Source organism: Pagrus pagrus (genome assembly GCF_965226575.1).
Source record: "Pagrus pagrus genome assembly, chromosome: 9".
NCBI classification, from domain to species: domain Eukaryota; kingdom Metazoa; phylum Chordata; class Actinopteri; order Spariformes; family Sparidae; genus Pagrus; species Pagrus pagrus.
Window position 1 is genome coordinate 22,626,035 of NC_140193.1, and position 19,224 is coordinate 22,645,258.

General features: G+C 38.4%; 2 protein-coding genes across 33 annotated transcripts in view; one reads left to right on the plus strand and one right to left on the minus strand.

The window, feature by feature from the left end:
• Positions 1 to 1,222: 1,222 nt before the first annotated feature.
• Positions 1,223 to 11,014, minus strand: scel (sciellin). Of its 3 annotated transcripts, XM_084361698.1 has the most exons (22): positions 10,938 to 11,014; positions 9,527 to 9,561; positions 8,850 to 8,919; positions 8,347 to 8,415; positions 8,179 to 8,235; positions 8,003 to 8,035; positions 7,775 to 7,828; positions 7,626 to 7,688; positions 6,809 to 6,877; positions 5,431 to 5,481; positions 5,280 to 5,321; positions 5,155 to 5,196; positions 5,013 to 5,069; positions 4,877 to 4,924; positions 4,717 to 4,773; positions 3,790 to 3,858; positions 3,597 to 3,653; positions 3,422 to 3,481; positions 3,234 to 3,305; positions 2,232 to 2,340; positions 1,804 to 1,906; positions 1,223 to 1,648 (listed from the first exon to the last, which is right to left on the minus strand). In XM_084361698.1, the coding sequence occupies exons 2-22, from the start codon at positions 9,546 to 9,548 to the stop codon at positions 1,632 to 1,634; spliced, it is 1,221 nt and encodes a 406-aa protein (XP_084217824.1). In that variant the 5' UTR covers positions 9,549 to 9,561; positions 10,938 to 11,014; the 3' UTR covers positions 1,223 to 1,631. The 3 variants fall into 3 exon arrangements, with proteins under 3 accessions (XP_084217824.1, XP_084217826.1, XP_084217825.1); XM_084361700.1 differs by lacking the exon at positions 6,809 to 6,877; XM_084361699.1 differs by lacking the exon at positions 3,790 to 3,858.
• A 4,123-nt stretch (positions 11,015 to 15,137) lies between these two features.
• mycbp2 (MYC binding protein 2) overlaps positions 15,138 to 19,224 on the plus strand; it is a 64,567-nt gene continuing 60,480 nt past the window's right edge. For 29 of the 30 annotated variants that reach the window (XM_084362321.1, XM_084362310.1, XM_084362312.1 and 26 more), the window contains exons 1-2: positions 15,138 to 15,839; positions 18,094 to 18,169. In XM_084362321.1, the coding sequence (XP_084218447.1) occupies positions 15,568 to 15,839; positions 18,094 to 18,169 (348 nt within the window). In that variant the 5' untranslated portion in view covers positions 15,138 to 15,567. The remainder of the gene's footprint in view (positions 15,840 to 18,093; positions 18,170 to 19,224) is intronic. The other variant, XM_084362331.1, reaches the window with a different exon arrangement.

Genomic DNA, 19,224 nt, shown 5'->3' on the forward strand with positions numbered 1-19,224 from the left:
ACACACACACACACACACACACACACACGCTGTAAAGAGTATTTGCTTCTCTTTGACGTTCATGTCTGTGTTATTAAGATGATCCACAGTTGATGACACACACACCTAACTCATTAGAAATACTGAGGGCATGAGCCTGTCCCCTATCCCCTATCCCAAACATCAGAGTCCCCTCAGGAGCCAGTTAAGCTGGCTGTAAATAAGTTAAAATAAAACACAAGTACAGCCTGTAGACATTTTGGATTCCACAATATAGAATACATATAATAAAGACAACACATTTTATAATATGATATTATGATGGGTATTTCCTCAAAATTAAAGATAATCTTTTAAAAATATTATTTATTTAACATTTTGTTTGATCAATACTACGGAAGCCCTGAAGGGCCATGCATTCATACATTTTATTTCCTCCGCTTTCCCGTGATAACGAGTTAATGTCATTTGTTTTCTCGAGATCTCGAGTTATTATCTCGAAATAACAACTGCCGTTTTCCCGAGATAACGGGATAATTTTCTCGAGATCTCGAAATAACGAAACTTTGTTTTCCCCGAGATAACGATATAATTAATTTGAGATCTTGAGAAAACAAAACAATAGTGTAGTATATTAAATCACTGCAGGAAACATCATTCAGTGTAGCAATGTCAGGAGGAGCAGGAGCATATCGATCACCGCGTCACATATCTTTTCAATCAAGGCCTGACACAGGCTGAAACAGCATTATGCCTTGCTATTACAGATAATAAACACATTGGTGTGCGTAATCTATCATACCACAGTCATTATCTCGAGATCTCGAATTAATTATATCGCTATCTCGGGAAAACGGCAGTTGTTATTTCGAGATAATAACTTGAGATCTCAAGAAAACAAATGAGATCAAATCGTTATCACGGGAAAACGGAGAAAATAAAATGTATGAATGCATGGCCCTTTAGGGCTTCCGTACAAAATGAAGTATTATCAATTCAATAATTACCGCAGAGTTTCAGGTCAATTAGAAGAATTTGAGAAATTATATTCTGTTAAAAAAAACCAATACATTATCTTTATCCTATTTTATTCTAGTACTGGTAAATTTTATGACACTATAGAGAGAAAAGTAATCATATCACTATTCATACAAATGAATAATTAAAAGTAAATATGAAATGAACGAGGAACAGGGCAACTAAACACAATAAGAATTGACACATTCATACAAAAGGGTTTCAGATAATGATATATTGATTGTCTTTATTGCACAAAGAAAAAGCCCCCGGCCCTAAAAATGCAATTTATTCCATCACGTTTACACACAAGAGTCCCCCTGAAGGCTGCTGACTTTGAAGAATATCAGCTTTCTCAAATTTGTAAAAAAAAACAAAAAAACAAAACAAAAGAAGATAAAAAAGGAAGGGTAGGTACAGAGACAGTAATATCACAATGTCAACAGTTACAACTAGCTGCAATAGTGTGTGCATGTTACTAAAACTCATATTCATAACTTTCATTTGTCAAAACACCCAGATAAAGCACCGACATCTTTTAGTACAATAGAACCTGTGTCACCCAAAACATACTGATAACAGTAATCCACTTTTAAATCATGTGATTATGTCTCCAATGAAGGTTTGGGGGAAACTCAGCGATGCCACTTTTCTGTGGGGACAAAAATACCAGTTAAATTCAAAGTGTTTTCATTATTTTTCAGCAAACAAAATTAACAAATACATATAAACTCTCATGAATTGGATTTTGACTTTAATGAAGATGTAAAACTGGAGGAAAACTTTTTTCTAAAAAAATGTTTGTACCTCTGGTGACGTCAAAGCAGTTCTCACAGTGTACCATGCGTTTGTAGATCCACAGGCAGTCCCCAGCTTTCATATGACCCAGAGTGCCGTTACACACCTCACACTGCCCAACACAAACAAACACCAACATGAGGGAAGAGACACGCTGAGCGGTCAGCTGTGCGCTTCATGATAACATGTTGCTGATAGAGGCAAAATCTAAGTTCATTTACTGAAAGAAGAGGTTTTATCAGGCAACATAATAAAAAACAGCCACGAGGTTGGTTTTTTGGGTCGGCAGAGGCTCTAAGATTGAATACACAACATATATCATCCCTTTTAAAAGTATGATGCATTATAACTGATTAGCTTACACACTGTATTTAAATACTGATTCTACCACTACGAGCTGACTTTTATGGAAGGAGAGACTAAACGTATCTGCTCACCTTCAAGCAGGTAGCGTGGCAGTTGATCTTCATGTCATCCAGGACCATCTTGGCATCACCAGTGAACGGCTTGCGGCAGTAGGAGCACAGCTCTTTATCAAGCAATGTCCTATATTAGACAGAAGTTTATTACAGTATATTAACTAAAAGAACATCATCAGATACAGTATTCTAAGTTCAGTCTCGACCTTGGAAACAGTAGTTTGGCAAATAAATGATTAAATAAGTAAATCTTAGCCCATGCTTCAAACTATATATGGGTAGGAAAAAGCAATTAAGTGGACCTTGAGTTGAGATTTGAAGGGATGCAGGATGGCTCAAGGGATGACTGAACTATAACTCAACATTATTGGATGGGCTGGCGTGAAAGTTTGTACAGATACTCACGGTCCCCAGATAGTGAACCCTATGCCTTTGTTGACCCCATGACTTTTCCTCTATTGCCACTAGCAGGTTTACATTTTTGGCTTTTACTAAAATAGCATGACCATTGAATGATTGCCACAAAATGTGATAGATATTCATGGTTCCCAGAGGAAGATCACAATCCAGTTATCCAGACTTTTCCCTATAGTGCCACCCTGACATTGCCATTTGTGCTTTTGAATTAGATTTCTCAACAGCTGTTGGATGGATTGCCATGAAAATGTATGTCCCCCTCAGGATGAATTGCAATAACCTTGGTAACCCCTCAACTTTTCATGTAGCACCACCATCAGGTCAAATGTAGTCCATTACTTCACCCACCACTCTTGGGTGTTGCATGCTAACACACTAAATTATGATTGTGAACATCGCAAACATTATACCTGCTTAACATCAGCATTTTAGCTTTGTCATTTCCAGGCATGTTAGCATGCTGACGTTAGCATTTAGCTCAAAGCAGTGTTGTGCCTAAGGACAGCAACGCAGACCTGCTGGTATGATTGTAAACTCTTAGTCTCGTTTTTTGTGAACTTATTTTTCAAAGGTCAAGAGAGAATGTCGTCCCAGTTTTCTTACCTCTCAGAAGATACGTAAACACTCTTGACGGAGGATCTGGAGAAGGGTGACTCTGAAAGAATTCCATCCGACCTGCAGTCAAATTGCACAGTTATCAGTTTCTACAAGCCTCTTCAAGTCTTGCTTTATTTTCATATAACCTTTGTACGGCAACATTAAATCCAGCCATATTTAATATAATAGAATACCTGCTGCTCTTGTACGATTTTCTGTAGGTGGAGGGGCTGCTGGTACCGCTGTACTCATAACTATAGAGACAAAATGAACCACAGATCACATGTGAGGTAAAATAACTTTCTGTATCATCAGAGAGAATGAAAAAGAAAATCATTATTTTTGGTCGTAGTTTGCTTTGCTTCATACCTGGAGTCTGGTCTGGTGTAAGAGTAGGTTGTACGCTCGCTGCTGCTGTAGTCGTCGCTGTGTGAGCAAATAGAGCAGGTTAGTGATAATATAAAGACTGCAGCCACATTTTCATTTGGTTGTGTGCAGAGACAACCCTGCAAGAAGAGTGTGTTTGAATATAATCACATGTTTGTAAAAGTCAAATGATTACCCAGGCAGGGAACTGATGGAGTAGGAGGTGGTGCGGGTGGAAGGAATTTCCTCAGTATACGAGCTGTAGCTGTGTGTCAGGAATGAGTTGGATATGGTAGCAAACATTTCTTTTATTTGTATATTTATTTTGATCTTTATGATGCCGTTACAATTCAGATAACATGTTATAATTTGGGTATCACAAGCACTGTTTTCGTTATATTAAATGTTTCAATAAAACTTGTCAATATTAGACTAAATACGTACAAAATTATGCTAATGGTATTCCCATTAGCCTCAGCTGTGCTTTGTGTTTATTGCTAATTAGCAAAGGTTAGCATGCAAACACCCAAAATTATGATTGCGAACATGATAAACATTAAACCTACTTAACATCAACACGCTAGCTTTGTAATTCTGAGCATGGTAGCATGTTGACGCTAGCATTTAGCTCAAAGCGCTGTTGGTCCAAGGTAGCCTACAGCACCACAGAGCCGCTAGCATGACTTTAGACTCTCAGTCTTGTATGTTGATATGTGAAAATCAATCAAAGTTGAAAAAATACATCTACCAATTGAAAAAGAATTGTGAGGAATATTTAGTCATGAACTCTCTTTATAATGTAAAAGACCTGAAATAGTTTGTTTCTTTCTTTTGTTTGAGGCCTAAACCTTTAAAAGTTAAACTTCATTATGCTAAAGTAGCCTATTTAGATCAGCCTGGACTTAAGTCACTGTAAATGACAAATCAATTTTAAAAAAGCTAAAAAGATAGTATTTTTATGTGCATTTACAGACAATCATACAGTACACACCGTACTTTCTCTGTAAATAATGTTCTTAAAGAGGCATCTCAACCCCATCCTATCTAACTAGACTCGCTGAAGGGTCTGAGTCGTCAGCTCTCTATCAGTTTTAAGTTCATTGAGCAGCATGTTTAGACCTACCTGCTGGTTCTGCGGGTGAAGGACGGTGAAGTTTCGGTGATGAGAGTTGGGCTTTCTCTAAATGGCACAAAGGACAATGTCAGTCAAAAGAACTATAGCTCTAACGCACATACAAAGAACTATTGCATAATAATCTCAGTCATTTATTTCCAGCACTCACACTCTGCTGCTCTCCACTGAGACTACCTCTCTCTTCCTGATGCTGGTACTGCAGAGACAACAAGTGTGATGTTTGACCCATAGGAAAATTAGAAGGTTGTGTGCCTTGTTAAATGTTATTCACTGAGACATCTCACCTGACAGGAGATGTAATGGATTTAGGCAGGAGGGTGTCATACAGGTCATCCTCAGCCCTGTGAAGACAACAACATTTTGAATATACCCCAGTTCTGAGTGCAATCCTTGTTTTTAAGAGTATAAATGATTGATTTATCTTACATCGAGGATGTCCTTGTTGTGGTTGTAGTTGTAACAGTGTCTCTGAAAAAACAAGACAATATTTTTAGGACTATATGGTTTTTAATTTGCTGTTAGTGAGTAAAAGTTGTCCTGCAGTAACTCACCCGTCAGCACTGCTTCTCACTGTCACAGTCTCAACAGTGTTACTGGAAAAAAGGAAAATATACCTTATTATCACGGTATGCAATTGCTGACTTCTTGGTGTCATTTTCAACATAATGTATTATGTATAGGCTTGATGAATAAAAATATCACCTGTCTGCGAGTGAGAAATCATCCAGTGGTTTGTAAAAGTTGTCCTCTGAACTGCACAGAAGAACAGATTCAATTGTCAGTAGTTTGAGAGTAATACATTGAGGTAGGGTGTTTTTTTAAATTATTATTATTACTTTAAAATGTATAAGTAAATGTAAAGCTTTCATTTCTGAAAGGAGCATTTTGTTATTTGTTCTTTCAAAAGTAACATTTGAAAATGGAAAAAAGAAACCAGTACTGTCAGGATAATATTACTTAGAATGTAATTGTTCTATCTTTCCATTGTTACCCTAGCCCTATGGCTAGAAGACACAAGACCACATTGTAAGACCACACTATACACACTATACACTGACACACCAGTCACACACATCTGGGCCTTCAATTAGCCTCATGTCTCCAGAGGTAGAGACGAATATTCATTATGTAAGAGCTCAATGACATTGCAGTTTATGGAGGATATCCTCATTTAACTAAAGTTAAGATTACTCTATTATTCTCTAGTCTAGTCCGTCAGTACATACTGACAGCTTGAAGCCCATTGCTTCCTACTGATAAAGGCTCAGTTCTTTCACAATCAGCTGAGCACTGTAGTAGTAACATTACTCAAATAGGGGTAAATGTTGTTTTTGTTGGGGACTATTTTCAGTGGCGGATTAATACACGTTTGGTGCTCTTATGTATTGATTGTGAGATTAACTGAAAATAATTCACACTTCCTGTGTTCTTTGAAATAAAGAAACATGTCACCCAGTGCTAACCCTCACATATGTGTTTTTACATGTTTTTGACAATAATGCAGGTCTATGGCACAGAGGAGTAAGATATTTCAGGCTTGACTTGTTGGTAGGATCAACAATTCATTGTGGTTTTTGTATTTTGATAGGGTATAATTGAAAAAAAAAAGGACATAAAGACTATCACCAAAACCTATCTTTAATATTATTTATTAAAAAAAGTGAAAGTATTTTCAGCTGACAAACTTGAATATACCATCACTAAGATAGTATACAGGCTGTACTGTGTTATACCCAATATGAGATGAAACTCACTTGGCGTCGGTGCTCTTATCTATCACAGTCTCAGTAGTGGAGACAGTTGTTTTGCTGCAAAAAATAAAAAATAAATAAAAAATAATAAAAATGTTCACAGTGCCTAATCACTGGTTTCCTAGTGTAATGATCAATATCAATCATTTTCTAGGCTTGATGGATGAAAATATCACCTCTCTTTGTCATCCTCGATAGTCGAGGGGATGAGTGTGTCGACAAGTTTGTCCTCCCGGCTGCACAAAATGAGAAGTTAATTTAGTGTAGATTTAAAATCTACTCTAATTTAATCATTTTTATAGGCTTTTTATAATCAGACAACATCTTACTCTTTGCTGCTAACGGTTGTCTCAGTCACTTTGGTTGTTCTGGTAGGCGAGTAGGTTGAGTATTTTGTCCTGTGTGAAAATAGTAAAAAAAAAAAAAAGTTTATATCTTTAATAAAATCTAAATATTCCCGCTCTGTAACAACACAGTGTGCAACTATCTTACTATCCAGTGTCCAGTGTAGAGAAATTTCCCCCTTCTCAACTTCCCATATGGTTTCATGTATTTAATTTAAATTGTCAAAGGCCCATGAGGCATCATGATCTTATATTTCACATTAAAAAAAATTCAAAGAATTAAAACAATAAACATAAATTTTGTGTATCTAAACGTGATTTTTTTCTCTACCCCATTAACTGTCTCACTTGGAACCGCTGGACCAAAGTATTGTATAACAATTAAAAACTAGCTCCACTTTGACCAATTACAACAATAAGTGGTGGTATAAATAAAAGGTATTCAAATTGTTCATTTAAGTAAAAATAGCAATAGCAAAGCATGAAAGTACACAAGTCTTACCTTCAAACTTTGAGTTAAAGTAGCACTACCGGTAAGTAGAAATGGAGATTTCATGTGATTTGGCACCCCCCACAGTTTGAGTGGAGTAGAGTGTGACACTACTGTCATAGATACAAATCCCAGGTCTGTAACCATTTTCATTTTCCAATACAACTTTTATTTTTGTTTCTTAAAGTCTATTTTTTCGATGATACTTCTGTACTAAATTTTGGATGCATAATTTGTTTTTGTAATGGAATATTTTTAGTTTTTTGCACCTTCTAATCAAGAAAAGTTTCTGAGTGCTGAGTATATCTTTACCCTTTGCTTGAAGACTTGACCCGTTCAGTGAACGTCTGGGTGGGAGAACCAACCACAGTGGATCTGCAAGAAAGACCCAGCGGTCGTTAAAAGAACATACACTCAATGTGTGATAAGATGTTAACAGATTAATGCAGTATGATCTCTACCTGGTGGTGATGGTCTCAGTGGTCCCGTCCTTGGTCACGGTGGTGGTTGTAGTGCTGAAGGAGGAGTAATACAAAACAAATGTACAAAAATGCATGATGAATACAAAACTGCACATTGTATTTGTTGTTGTGTGGGACTGGGTACAAGGATTGGAGCAAACATGAAAAATAAACATAGTTACTGTTCTGTACTGTCAGATTATAACACTGTATGTAAACTGTACCAACCTGTCCCTCAGCTCGTCCTGACTTGAACTGAATCTGCAATGACAAGTATCACAATGAAAATAATTGTCACAGTCTGCTTATTGAAGTGTGTTTTATACAAGTGCTAACATGATTTTCATCTTTAATAAATTCATAAATGTAATAAAAATAGACCTAAATGTTAATAAAAATAATACCTCTTGGTGAGAGCCTGCACAGATGTAGACGTGGAATTAACTTTATCAGCATCAGAACTATGAACAAAAGACAATTTATTACAATAAGTTAAACAATTAATGACTTAAATTATTATTCACATTACACCAAACTATTATGTCCTTTAGTTAAGTAATTGTTTGTTTTACCCCACAAGATTTTCATTGGATCTGTATTGGCTCCGGCTCAGAACAGCTCTGCCAAAGTTTGGGTCTCGGCTGAGAAAGGAAAAAAGAACAAATTATTTTACGCATATCATAAGAGATGACTCAACACTGTGGCTTGTGAAAGGAATGCGGAAGGACGCTGCTTTTTTCAAGATGAATGTAAAATGAGATATGGATTACAAGTCACACCCAACAGTTCTGCCATTTCCTAGGTGTGAACCAGCATCAGTTCTTGTGCCAAGTAGCTTTTCAACTACGAGGAAGTTGCCTTTGAATTTTGTTGCATAACAACAAACATAAAAAGCAGAAAAGTATAAAGAAAGATAACAAGCTAGTTCTGCAAGTTTAGAAGTATAAAAAGAAAATAGAAAATTGACAATAAAATATATTGAAAGAAATTCTAAAAATATGTGTGTGTATGTAAGTCCACTGGGCAGTGTGGGGTATTGTATCTGTGTTCTGGCCAATAGGTTTCAATTACTTACTCGATGTCCTCATCCTCATCCACGTCTTTTTTGATCCAGCTGTTGTCTTGGAGGAGACTGCTGCTCTTGGCTGCAAACACAAGTCAAGTAAAACTTGAGTGCCTCCAGTTAAATATTCAAAGTGGATACATACCTTTTAAGCAGGGAAAGACCTAACAGTGCCTATAAAATATATACTAATCAACATGTGTGGATTTTGACATTTGTATTACACATATTTATATTGTTTCCTTGAATGTTAATCTTTTTTATACTTCCCTTTTTAATGGTTATTATTCATTGAGCACATTTTGCTGAGTTTTCTATGATCTTTTATTGCCTTTTATCTATATGACTGTTTTCATCTGTTTTAATCTATATAATAATATTCTATTCCTTGTGTGTTAGTCACAAAAGGTTTCACTGTTTGTGTTTGTACTGTCTTATTATCAGCTTGTTTAGTCATGTATAAAGCACTTTGAATTGTACTAATTGATTGATTGACTGATCTGCCACTCTGCAATTGTGGCAGATTACAAAAAAATTAAAAAATTACAAGTCTATTGTGCAATGAATAATAATGATTTGAAATAAAGGTAAAATAAATATGAGAGATGTAAGGAAATATTAAGGAGGATCAAATCTCTGAGATACAGTCTATAAATATACTGTATTATTTGATATTTGTCAATACTTACTTGTACTTGTGTACCTGCTCATCTTGTAACTTGACCTGTAAGTGTGAAAGAACAAGAGACTTCATCACATAATGAAACTACAGCACATAACCCACTGGGTGGCAGTGTGGGCTAAGACCTGTCATACGGTACATGTTCTGTGGTGAAGTTTGACCTGAGATCAGCACACATGCAAACTCAAGCTTAGGAATCAGTGCTTTTATTCACAAGATATTTGTGTCGCGCTGATTATGAACATTCTCATCAGGCTGACATGTTTGTCATCGTGTCTGAAGCATATAGATAAAGTTTTTCTCAACCCCAGACTCACTGATTAAGCCCTAAACTGGTTTGTCTTGATCTGTGCTGGCAAGACACACCCACCCTCCATAACACACCCTCTCTAAACACACCATTGTCAGCAAAAGCAGAGGGGCGTAGCGGTGACATGCCATTAGCCACTGATGATAAAGATTGTGCCCTTTCGACTACATGTCGTGCACGCTCCAGCACAAAGCACTTTCATATCAGCAGCCTTGAGGCTAGTATCTAACATCTGTGAGGGAAAACCCTAACCCATAACCGTGAATGCACTTGTCTCCTTATCAGTCACACAATGTAACCAACTGATGAGTGCTGGTTAGTCCAGAAAGAGTGTGTAATGTTGTTGATTTTTCTGTATTATCTTGGCTTGTGTGAAGTATTTTGACAAGTCTGTGTGGCAGATGTCTCGGGGGGGTAAAGAGCTAAAACAGAACATGTCTTGGAGCTTTAAATACTGTTGAGATTATTGATCACTTTCAAATAAACTCATTTTGATAACAATTTGGAGCCTCGTGAGACTGAAAGATTTAAAAGTTTGCTACAGAAGATTATATAGTATACAATCCAAATTTACTGTCTAATAACACACCGCCTCTGAAATCAGGTCTTATTCGTAGGCTATTTATACAGAAAGCTTTAAAAATGTGGGTTTAATGTATTATTACAAAGCAGACCGGATCATTGATCAGATAAGTTCATCATGTAAAATGATGAAGACAGAAAGTGCTGCTCCAAATGTACAGGTTGGCACCTAAAAAATACAAATCACTAATGTTTGTTATGCACCATTGATTTTCCAGGTGTGATGTTCATTATAAGCAGTCAGAGTTAACAGCAAGCTGGGACATGAAATCCCAGAGCGATAAGACATGTATTTAATTCCTCAAAGTAAAGCTACCTAAAAAGTTCTGTTACATCGATGCATAATCCTACCTGACAAAATGTTTCATTTTATCCTTTTCCAAGATTACACCTTCATAGACCTCTAACATAAAATCATTATATTTCCCTCTGGCCACAATTCAAAACTCTCTAAAATATCACTACACATAAATATTAGAGTAAATCTGAAACTGACAAAGGATTGAGAAAGAGTCGGGGTACGTACCTCCACAGTAAGCTCTGCGCCTCGCTGGATAGACAAACTCTCACTAAAGCTCAGGTCTTAACACCTGTCTATTACTCTACGCTTTACAATCACACCCTTGTCACTCCCTCTCCTTTTAACCTTAAGGGAGGAGACACCAAGGCCACCAAAGGGAGTGGCTTTAGACAACAGTCAGAGACTACGCTCTGTTACCAACAGACTCTACTTTTCATGACTTGATAATTGTTCAGCTGTTTGTTTGTGAGTTGAAAGAAATATGGATTTGGGTGGAGTGCTGACGGACCTGCAAGTCAACTTTGGCGTCAAAGTGGGTGCGGGACTGTATGTTTCTTTAACCCACAGTACCCTTGAACTCGATGGATTATGATTGAATGTAGACACTATTGAATAGTAAAGCTCCCTCCAAAGTATTATCCTGCATTTTGACTATATTTTAATATCTGGTTGACTTTTAATACAATACCTGGCTGACAGTAGACTTTGCACTTTACACATATATGCCAATAAACGAAGAGATTTTCAGTCTCCGGTTAAAGGATTTATCCTTTCTCGCTGAGGTCCAATAAATGTCATTATATCTCGGACTAATTAGACCTTCAATGTCCTGTCATAAAGAAACTTCAACATAAGGATGGTCACATATCACACAGGTAATACTAATAATAATATAAACTTGATTTATATCGCACTTTTCTTAACAAAGTAAGTGGCCACTGATGGCCTGCAGCTGTAAGGACTGAAACTCTGAATGAAACGTCTAATAAATGGCATTTAATATCATGTATAATCATAATAGTTAAGACAAAGCCATCTGAAATGCCATCCAAAGGGTGATTGCCTGTTTAGGGAGACAGTTATAACAGTTAGAGGAGATATCTTTGATATGTAGACGTCTAAATCATTAGGAGTGCATATAAAAGTGACAATCAGACTCGAGCTATGAATCTCATCTTCTCTGTGACTGTGACTTGGACTGCCACTATTGGGAGTGCCATGTCCAAAGGTATGCAAGGTGCATAGCGCACAGGGGTGTGACAACGTGATACTGAGAGATGAACCCCTCCTAGTAACAATGACAGTATGAAAGGAATGCAGATCATTCTGCAGTGATCAAACTACTAGTGTCAACGGGTAAAGGTTATCATTTGGCATCAACAGGCACAGCTGAATATCACATTTTAAAGGAAACAATAAAAAAAAAACAGCTTCAAGTAACAAAATAACTACAATCAAGATGAAGTTAAGCATTTTGATATTGTTGTCATTAAGAAACGGACCTTAGGAGTCCTGAACTATATGCAGTTTTGTAAAAAAGCACACAAAAGTCATACTTGAGTAAAGATATTGTGTTATTGTGTTTTCATATCAAATGTACTTAAGTATCAAAAGTTAAAAAAAAGAAAAAGTACAAGTGAAAGCACATTATACTACAAAGGTTGACTGATTATTGCCTGACCGATTATCAGATCCAGTATTCAGCATTTTTCTGCGTTGGAGTAGTGGAGATATTCAAGTAAGGTAAGGTACAGGTACCTCAAAATTTTACTTAAGTACTTGAGTACTTGAAGTTAGTTACTTTCCATTACTTTTTGTTTAGTTAAATCCTGGAACTACAAACAATTTGGGGCTAAAAAAGAATTTTATTTATTTTTATTTAACCATTGCTTCTCAATTCAAAGCTGGCATTTCTTGCACATTTCCATGAAAAAGGTTTTATATATTTTATAGTATGCAAACTGTAAACAAGTGAACGACTTTTGCACTAAACTCCTTTTAGTAATATATAGTGTTATACATTCTTATCACATGTAAATTGTCAACTTGTTCATTTTTTACAAAGTAATCTGAACCACTTTATCTATGTCTAGATTTCTCTCTTGCCTTGGGTGGCTTTGCTGTGGTTCAACATCTGAAGTGGTCGGTAGCTTGTGAAGCTATGCGTTCACGGTAGCGTCTCCAACACTGGAATGGAATGACGGGACGTCCTAAAATGAATTGCTGCAGTCAACCATAAGCTCCTGCCCTCTTTGTGAATGCATAAATTCAATAGAGCAGTGACTAACACTGGGTGGCGATGGAGTTGTAATGAGGAAACGACAAAACTTGTTGTGCAAGTCTATTACTAAAAATAAATAAATATACCATGTGGCCCAAGGCAATACATGACCCGATCATTTTACACTCAGTTAGTCAAAGCAGCAGAAATGAGTGCAACCTGCTCTATTTTGGTGTGTGAAAGAGATCGAGTGTGAAAGTCAAGACACAACAGCTTAAAAATGTATGTGTACTTCATTTCCACAGAGATATAAACTGACACAAAAATAAATTCTGCCCTCATTTATGAACATCATCACGGCAGTCTTTCTGAACACATTGTGTCAGGACAACTGATGACACTGACACACTTTCAAATCACTCCAACCCAAACCCAGTTCCTGGACATGTGTATACCGACCAGAATTCATCTCAGCCAGTTCAGCTCCCGCTTGTCATTCTCTTGCCTGACCTATGGCATCTTCTTGGCCTAGATATCTCACCCCTCCTCCCTTCATTTGTCCCAGCAGGCCCGAGGTGAGACAACCAGGGATTAAATGAGCAGTCTCTGGATGCGGCTACCTGTTCAGGTTACACAATTCCATACTAACTCATCCTCTGTTTATAACCTTCTACCCCATTACCACCAGAAACAGGAGGGCCAGAGACGTCAGGGGTTTGTGATTCTGCATCTATGATAGACTTTTACTGAGCTGCTTTTTATTTCCAATATTTCATACTGAAATCCTAATATGACAGTCAGTCAGTTTTAAGTTGATACATTTTTCTTCAGTTGTCACCACTGACACAAGCTGGCACTCTGGCGCTGCACATGATAATCTCTGAATGCTTCCTGGGTTGCTATGAGAAGAGACTGTAGACCGACCCCTCTCTTGTCATTGGGCGATTGCGATGCCTTGCAGCCAATAAAGCACCACTAGGGCCTGTGTAAATCTCTTTCCCTATTTCCCCCTCTCTCTCTCTCTCACACACAATAATTGTACATGCGTATCCATATGCACATACATTTGTACCACCTTTTTAAAAGGCATGACATCAAGTACAAGTTTTTACAGTAGGGGAATTAAGCAGAATGGAGCATTTTGGAAAGTGACTTGATATAAAAACATGTTGGCACATGTGCACAGTCAGACATACATGCATGAGTGACATATAACCGGTATGTAGCCTACATTTCTGTAAAATATGCACTGCCTGCACTTGTTTTCTGTGCCTGCCTGTGCATTGCAGTCTGTTTTGGCCTTTACTGCAATTTTGACTGATGTTACCCAACACACAGAGGCTGTTTACACCTGGCAGTGTCTCCCAATTTCCTCCTGCAGTATTCCTGCTCCTCCTGCACCCTTGCCCCTGTCATAAGGTGGAAATGCACTTATTACTATGATTATAATCTGCATGTTGCATTACTGAGGCATTTCCGTATTCCGATGCAATTTGATTTATTAGGCGTAAATAAGCATAGTCCATCTGCTGTCTCACCAGGCGTGAGTCATATCATCTATAGGAGGGACATTTTATGTCGTAGGTAGGTAGAGCAATGTCGCTCGGGCCTGCTCAGTGATAAAGAGACCACAGTGCCACAGAGATTTAATCAGAGGGTAGCTGCAGTCCTTGTGCAAACTAATTAGATGTTTAAAAAGAGCATAATTTCACAGTTGCACAGTGGTCACTGAAGAGGGAACTACAATAGTCACACTCAACATTACTACCAGCTGCTATTTCTGGAACAGTAGTAAATGGCTTGTAAATGACAGTAGGCTCAGCAGAGAAGAAATTACAAACCATAAAATAAAAAAAAAAAACACACTTTTTTAAAGGTGAAAGCAGAGGAGACATGGAGCAGGATTTCATCTTTTAAGAGTATCTATCAGTTTCAGATCAAACTGGGAGGGGCCCTGGATGGACCTCAACAAATTAAATGTCCTGATTCCAACTGTGCACAGTGTGCAAAACAGCCTCTGCTGCTGTCTTTTATATATAAAGCCACCGCACCTCCACTACTGTCGAGTTTTATGTGAGTTTCTAAAAAACGAAACAAAAACTATACATCAGATGCAGGGGAGGTAACTGTTGAAACAAATCAATGATAGCATCGCCCGGTTTTAGTGCTATGAAAATATCCCGGCATGCTAGCGACGCAAGACTCCGGCAGGGAGGGGAGGGATGATGGAGCTAAGATGGCAGCCCAACTGAGGGTGCTGCCTCTCTGGGGTCAAGAAATATTTAAGGAACGAATAAAACACGACAAGACGATTGTGGGAAATTAATGCTGGCGTTTCTGCTGTTTCACGAGAAAACGTATTATGGCTTGAGAAGATATATTTTCGGGAGACGAGCACCGTGTTGACGCTGTGGCCGGATCGGAAGACCATACGTTGTTGCACCACCAGATTGGCTACAATTTGCGCTTATAATAACTGGGGACCGTGGATGCTAATTGTGGTATTTCTGCAACTCGGAATGGACAAATAATGTGACATGTGGTGGATTTAATGACAAGTGGATTGCATCTGATAGCTAGATATTATCTAGCTGTGGTATCTTTTGTGTGATATATGCATTGTTCTCCAAAACGATGATGTGTGCTGCTGCGGCAGCGGCCGCCGGTGGAGGGATTCTGCCTTCCTCATCGCCGTCGATGGGGCTGGGTGTCAGGGTCATTTCTGGAGCAGGAGCCGATCTCTCCACCATTGGTTCGGGAATGGGTTCTTGTCCGACACCCGGAGCCCAGTCGGATTGTCGGACTCGGTACCAGCTTTTACTCTCAGGGCGAGCTTTGGCCGAAAGATACAGGCGGATTTATACCACCGCTATCAATGATAAAGAGCAAGGGATAAATCAAGGGAGGTGAGTATCTAACGTGAAACATATAACGTCAGATATGGTAGATGTTGGTCTGTCATTTATGGGGCTAACTGAGCTAACGACCCTAACATTAACCCTTCCCTAGCGGTACGCCAGTTAACATCAGCTTCAGCGAGGTTAAGTGAATTGTTATTTATGTTTTTTTGAGCCAGCCACACTTGTGTCATTTAAGTCATTGTTTTGACTACATACAATCTGCCAGGAACTCCATAATTTGGGTGCAGTGTCTTGCGGGGGTCAGCTTGCTAGGTAGCATTTTGGTTTTGACTTCCCTAGCTTATGTGAGCCAGCTAAGCTAACGTTACTTTAGTTCACCCTTGCGCGAGTGGTTTGCACTCTGGGTGCTGTGGACATTATTATCGTTCAGCGTTGACACATTGTCACTGAAATAAAATCACTATACAACTAGGTCATAACGATTGGAAAATGTGCACTATCGGCTTAGCTACATCCATAACAAGCTAGCTGGCTAGCTGTCATGACAGCAGTTTGTCAATTTGTTTTGAGCAATAACGTTAGCCGTTACCGGAGCCAGCTAAACGTAAACACACGTCCTGCTCGTTTAACGCTTTATTTTATCGTTTTGTTAACCGTTTTCAAACAATCGCTGCCTGGGTTGTCGCCATATTTCACGTCCCCCTTGCCATTTAATATGATTGAATGTAGTGAGCGGTGTGTATTTAGGCCCAACGGCGTCACTGTTTCGATGGCTAACGTTAGCTAACGTTAACTGACGTTGAGGAGCATCAGCCCTTCCCCAGGTTACATCAACGTAAACCAGCGATTTATTTTTCAAGAAACTTGGACTTGATAATGATCAGACAATTATTTAAACACATAATAAATGAACCATTTTGCTCCTATACACAAAATTGTTTTTTTTAAACGTTTGGCATGTATGGGAGAGGATGTGTTGGGAATGGGAGGTGGTTGAACTCATTTGCTTTTCTGGCAGAAGCGGGTAATACAGTTACGTCATTCTAGTCAGTCAGTCAGGTTGTAGACTGAGTAGCTGGGTGATTGCAGCATCCTCCCTCACAAACTCATTTGTTATTTTCAGCCCCACATTTGCAATGCCAGCTTTAAACATCGACCAATATGCCGTTGAAGTGTCCAACATGAGTATAAACACACCAGTGTTTTCATAACCAACTCCTGAATTCATGTCTTTACTTCAAGCTGTCCAGATTTGTCATGTTACTTTGAACTACCATCGCATTTGACACCAATTTCTCTTTCATAGCGAAATATCTTGCTTGTATAAGATGCAACTTGTACTTGAGACACATGCAAGCTTGTAGGAAGTGTTTGGGGCGCCCCTTGAAGCAAATGGATTGGATTTGTTGATATTTGCCTCCTATGGTAAATATCAGACAGACATGCCTAACTGTTTGATTTGCCCAGCCCATTACTGTGTGCTCAAGAAGAATTTGAAGCTACTTTTGTACAGTGAATGAAATCGGTAGAAATCGGTATTCAGTTGCACACTTGAGTGACAAAATCAAGCCATTCAAAACCTGAATACAGAATGAATGTATCAGCACTTTCTAAACACCCGATCAAAGGCAGATTTAACATGAATCGATTTTCTGTATCTAGCAGTGAGTAATAATGATAATTAATTCATGAAGTGCCTTTCTGTTTTTAGTTGTAACTCTATTTGTGGTCCCCAGCATTCGCATTGGCAGCCCGATTTGCAAGTGAGATTTATCACAAAACGCCGGTGCAAAGCACTGATATCAGAGAGAGTTCAAAAGCATTTCTGGAATTTTTGCAAAACCAAACTTATGCGTGTTTTGGGGCTGTTTGTCAGGATGAGTAACACTGAATATGGTGACAACTGCTACACCTCTGACAGTTAAGTTGGGGATCCTGCACTTCAAAGCGTGTGCTTTGCCAGCTGCATAATATGTAGACTTTCTCTGCAAGGGTGAGAAAGTGAAACCGAGTGTCTCATTAAAGACTCCTGGGATGGATTCAGAACTGTAATAGCTATACTACACAAAAGGACAAATTATTTGTGTGTATTTTTTTCCAACTTCATGACTGGCTTGAAGATTAATGTGTTAATGACAAGAAGCCTTGCCGCCCTTCTCCTTGCGTCTTCATTTTTTTAATAAAGCTTGTGGTCGGATGAAAAGAACATTTCTTGAATGTAATGCTATGTTTTCAGTGTAAGCATTGCCTAAGTATACAGTTTAATTTGCAATACTGAGTAATCACCATATTCTTTCAGGGGAAAGAAGGCTTTGAGTAAGAAGAAACTGAAAAGGCGACAGAAGGTCAAGTCAAAAGTCAAATCAAGAACAAAGGTAAGAGACAATAACCAATTGTTACACAATAAACAACTGTTCATCCACATGGCTGTGTTTATATTTGGATATTTAATAGATATGTTCAGAGGAGTTGTAAGGCCAAAGCTACATTGTAAAATTGCTGTTTTTAAACCATTACAAAATATATAAAATAATAATTTAACTCCACACAATGTAAATGATTGCCCTGTAACATCACAAGTAGGTGCTATGTTTGTTAGTGGGGCATAGTTATGCCTAATACTCTCAGTACCCATAAAGCATTTCATAGACATAATTTAATATTTGTATTCTGCTCATTTTAATAACTATTTGACTGGCAGTTTTAATTTGCAACTGTCACAGCCTTCGCTATGCACTGATAAGTCTTTACAGCTGGTTTGAATGAGTGAGGCAGATTGAGGATAAGATTAAAGATAAGGTTAGATTTTCTGCAATCCTGAAGGTGGTTGGCAGAAGCAATATTTTCATTGGCTGGGCTGGTCAGGTGCCAGGAAGCCTGTCCACATATGAAGCCAGAGAGGTGGATCGGCACAATGCGAGACACACAGGAGTGGCTCTGGCTTGTGCACGATGGCCTGTTGCCGAGCGACCTAATGTGTTCCTCATCTCCACGGCAACGGTTTGCCTGCCTCCATCTCCTTCATCCGAAGAGGGAACCCAGTCTGCATCAGTGGATGTGGTTCTGTTTTTGCTTCTGCTGTAGACTTTGCGTGTACAACATAGGCTGACAAGTTGATCCTCAAGTTATGACAACAAATATATTCCACTATGATAATATATTAATCTTGCTGTTTTTCTCTGGGAGTGAGAGAGCAGCCTGCCCTATGGTTGGTCTGTAACATTGTTAGTCCGTGTTTGGATTAACTTCATTACACAGATTTTTTTCCAGCAAACTGGCAGGCAAAAGCATAAACAGCTAATGTGAAGGTAGAAGACGGGCAGAGGCTCTACTACTCTATCATCTTTCACCTCAAACTATCCTAGACAGGAAATTCAGCATACACTTGGCTAGTCAGTTCAGTTCTCTTCAGGTTGACTTGGTCAGTGAG

What these genes read in the sequence shown, in the direction of transcription:
- scel (XM_084361698.1), bottom strand. Translation starts at nt 9,548, where the DNA reads ATGAGCAGGTACACAAGTACAA. An exon ending in TCCAATGAAAATCTTGTGGG is followed by an intron (nt 8,236 to 8,346) that starts GTAAAACAAACA and finishes TTTTGTTCATAG; the next exon opens with TTCTGATGCTGATAAAGTTA. An exon ending in ACAACCGTTAGCAGCAAAGA is followed by an intron (nt 5,482 to 6,808) that starts GTAAGATGTTGT and finishes TCTTCTGTGCAG; the next exon opens with TTCAGAGGACAACTTTTACA.